This window comes from Plasmodium reichenowi, chromosome 14 (assembly GCF_001601855.1).
Source record: "Plasmodium reichenowi strain SY57 chromosome 14, whole genome shotgun sequence".
In the NCBI taxonomy this organism is placed as follows: Eukaryota; Apicomplexa; class Aconoidasida; order Haemosporida; family Plasmodiidae; genus Plasmodium; species Plasmodium reichenowi.
In genome coordinates, this window is record NC_033659.1 from 102,909 (window position 1) to 105,027 (window position 2,119).

General features: G+C 15.2%; 1 protein-coding gene across 1 annotated transcript; it reads left to right on the top strand.

Annotated features, from left to right (window-relative positions):
• Nucleotides 1–766: 766 nt before the first annotated feature.
• On the top strand, nt 767–1,209 carry PRSY57_1403500 (hypothetical protein; the record flags this gene model as incomplete). The annotated part of the gene is made up of 2 exons (XM_020115252.1): nt 767–1,006; nt 1,111–1,209. The coding sequence occupies 2 exons, from the start codon at nt 767–769 to the stop codon at nt 1,207–1,209; spliced, it is 339 nt and encodes a 112-aa protein (XP_019969909.1).
• Between the last annotated feature and the right edge of the window lie 910 nt (nt 1,210–2,119).

The following is a 2,119-nucleotide window of genomic DNA, read 5'->3' on the forward strand; positions in this document are numbered from 1 at the left end:
TTTTTTTTTTTTTGTGTATTTTCACTTTATGTCTTAATATAATTGAAAAAAAAAAAAAAAAAATAAAATAAAAATAACATTAATAAATATATAATATATATGTAAACTTAACAAAACATATTTATATATATCTCTTTTTTTATATTTATTTTTATACATAAATGATCTCAAATAGGATATATTGGAATTATTACATATATATAATATATATATATATATATATATATATATATGTCTTATGATAATTTTTTTCTCACACACAAATATTTTAATCATAATGAATATAATATGAAAATTATTTTTACAAAAATAAAATCAAAAGCAAAAAAAGAAATATATGAATAATATATATATCAATAAATGTTTTACCTGTATTGTTTTATTATAAATATCTATATAAATATAAAAAGTGCACATATATTTATATATATATATATATATATATATATATATATATATATTATATACATATATCTTTACCATCTTATAAAATCCTACTAATCAAAAAAAATAATATCAAAAATAACGAAAAAGTAAAACGAAACAAATTTAAAAAAGAATATGAAATTAATATTATAAAAATCATTTATTTTTTCATTTAAATTAAAATATATACTTTTATTTAATTGTGTCTAGGGAATAAAAGTTAGATGAAAAAATGAAATTTAATAAAATGAATAACTTTTTTAAAAAAAAAAAAATAAAAAAAATAAAATGAAAAAAATAATATATAAATATATACAATTACATATATAGGAATATTAAAATGGCGAATAGTTCAGATAATAAGCCCGAAGCAAATGAAACAATACATGAAAACGCTGCAACCAAAAATGACAAGGAAAATGATAAAACTGAAAATAAAACAACATCAGAGGTAAATGGAAAAAGTAAAACTCATACTATTAATAATAATGTAAATCATTTATCAAGTGAACATGAAAAAAAATACGTACAAGAAACTTACAGTTTTACATTTGACAAAAGCTTATTTGCAGCACCAAAGGTAAACAAATAAAATAATACAATATAATATTATGTAGTACATACATATATATATATATATATATATTTTGTTTTATTGTGGTTTTTTTTTTTTTTTTTTTTTAGTTTCATCCTTATTTCATGATGAAAAATTATACGGTTCATTATATGGACCCTATTATTAAAAAGGCAAAAGCTAAAAAACACACATGTTGTTGTAATTAGGAGGATGAGGACATATTACAAAAAATATTGTAAAATTAAGAATGAGAGAAAAAATTATATTATATAAAACTATTTATGCTGAAATATTATCTCATACATAATATATTTGTATTATTATATATATTTTTTGTTAAGTAGAAAAAATAAAACATTGTAAAATATGGTTCCTTTTTATTATGTATCATTTATTTATAAATAAATATATATCAAACAAAATTATAAATATATTATTATATATATATATATATATATGTATTTTTTAAAAAAATAAATTTTTAACAATGTACAATAATATATGTAGATTGATTTATGGTCGAAACAATAATGAGGACGTATATTATATATACATAAGTATATTTTTTAATATGTGTCTTTTTCTTTTTAAAGTAGATTAATTATTATTATATTTAATGTTTATTATATATATTTTTTTTTCAATTTATGGAACATTATTTAAAAACAGTGTGTAAAATTTTTATAGTTTTAAAAAAATTAGTGCATTTATCAATTATATAATTTATTTAGAGGAAAAAAAAAATAATAATAAAATAAAATAAAAGAAAAGAATTATAACCGTTACAATATTTCTTACATAAATGAGCACATATATATACATATATATATGTATATATAGATACTTATAAATTGCGATATTTTCTAATTTCTACATTATCAAACACATTATGTATATTCTATTTTAATGTAAAATGTTCAAAATACTATTTTTGTAAAAAAATATATAAAATAATTATAAGAATATCAACTATATATGTATATTTTTTTTTTTTTTTTTTTTTTTTTTTTTTGCTAGTACATATGTATTTAAAATGGTTGTACATAAATAAAAATAAAATTATTCTAAAAATATATTTTCATTTCCATTATTAAAAAAAAAAAAAAATTAAATTAA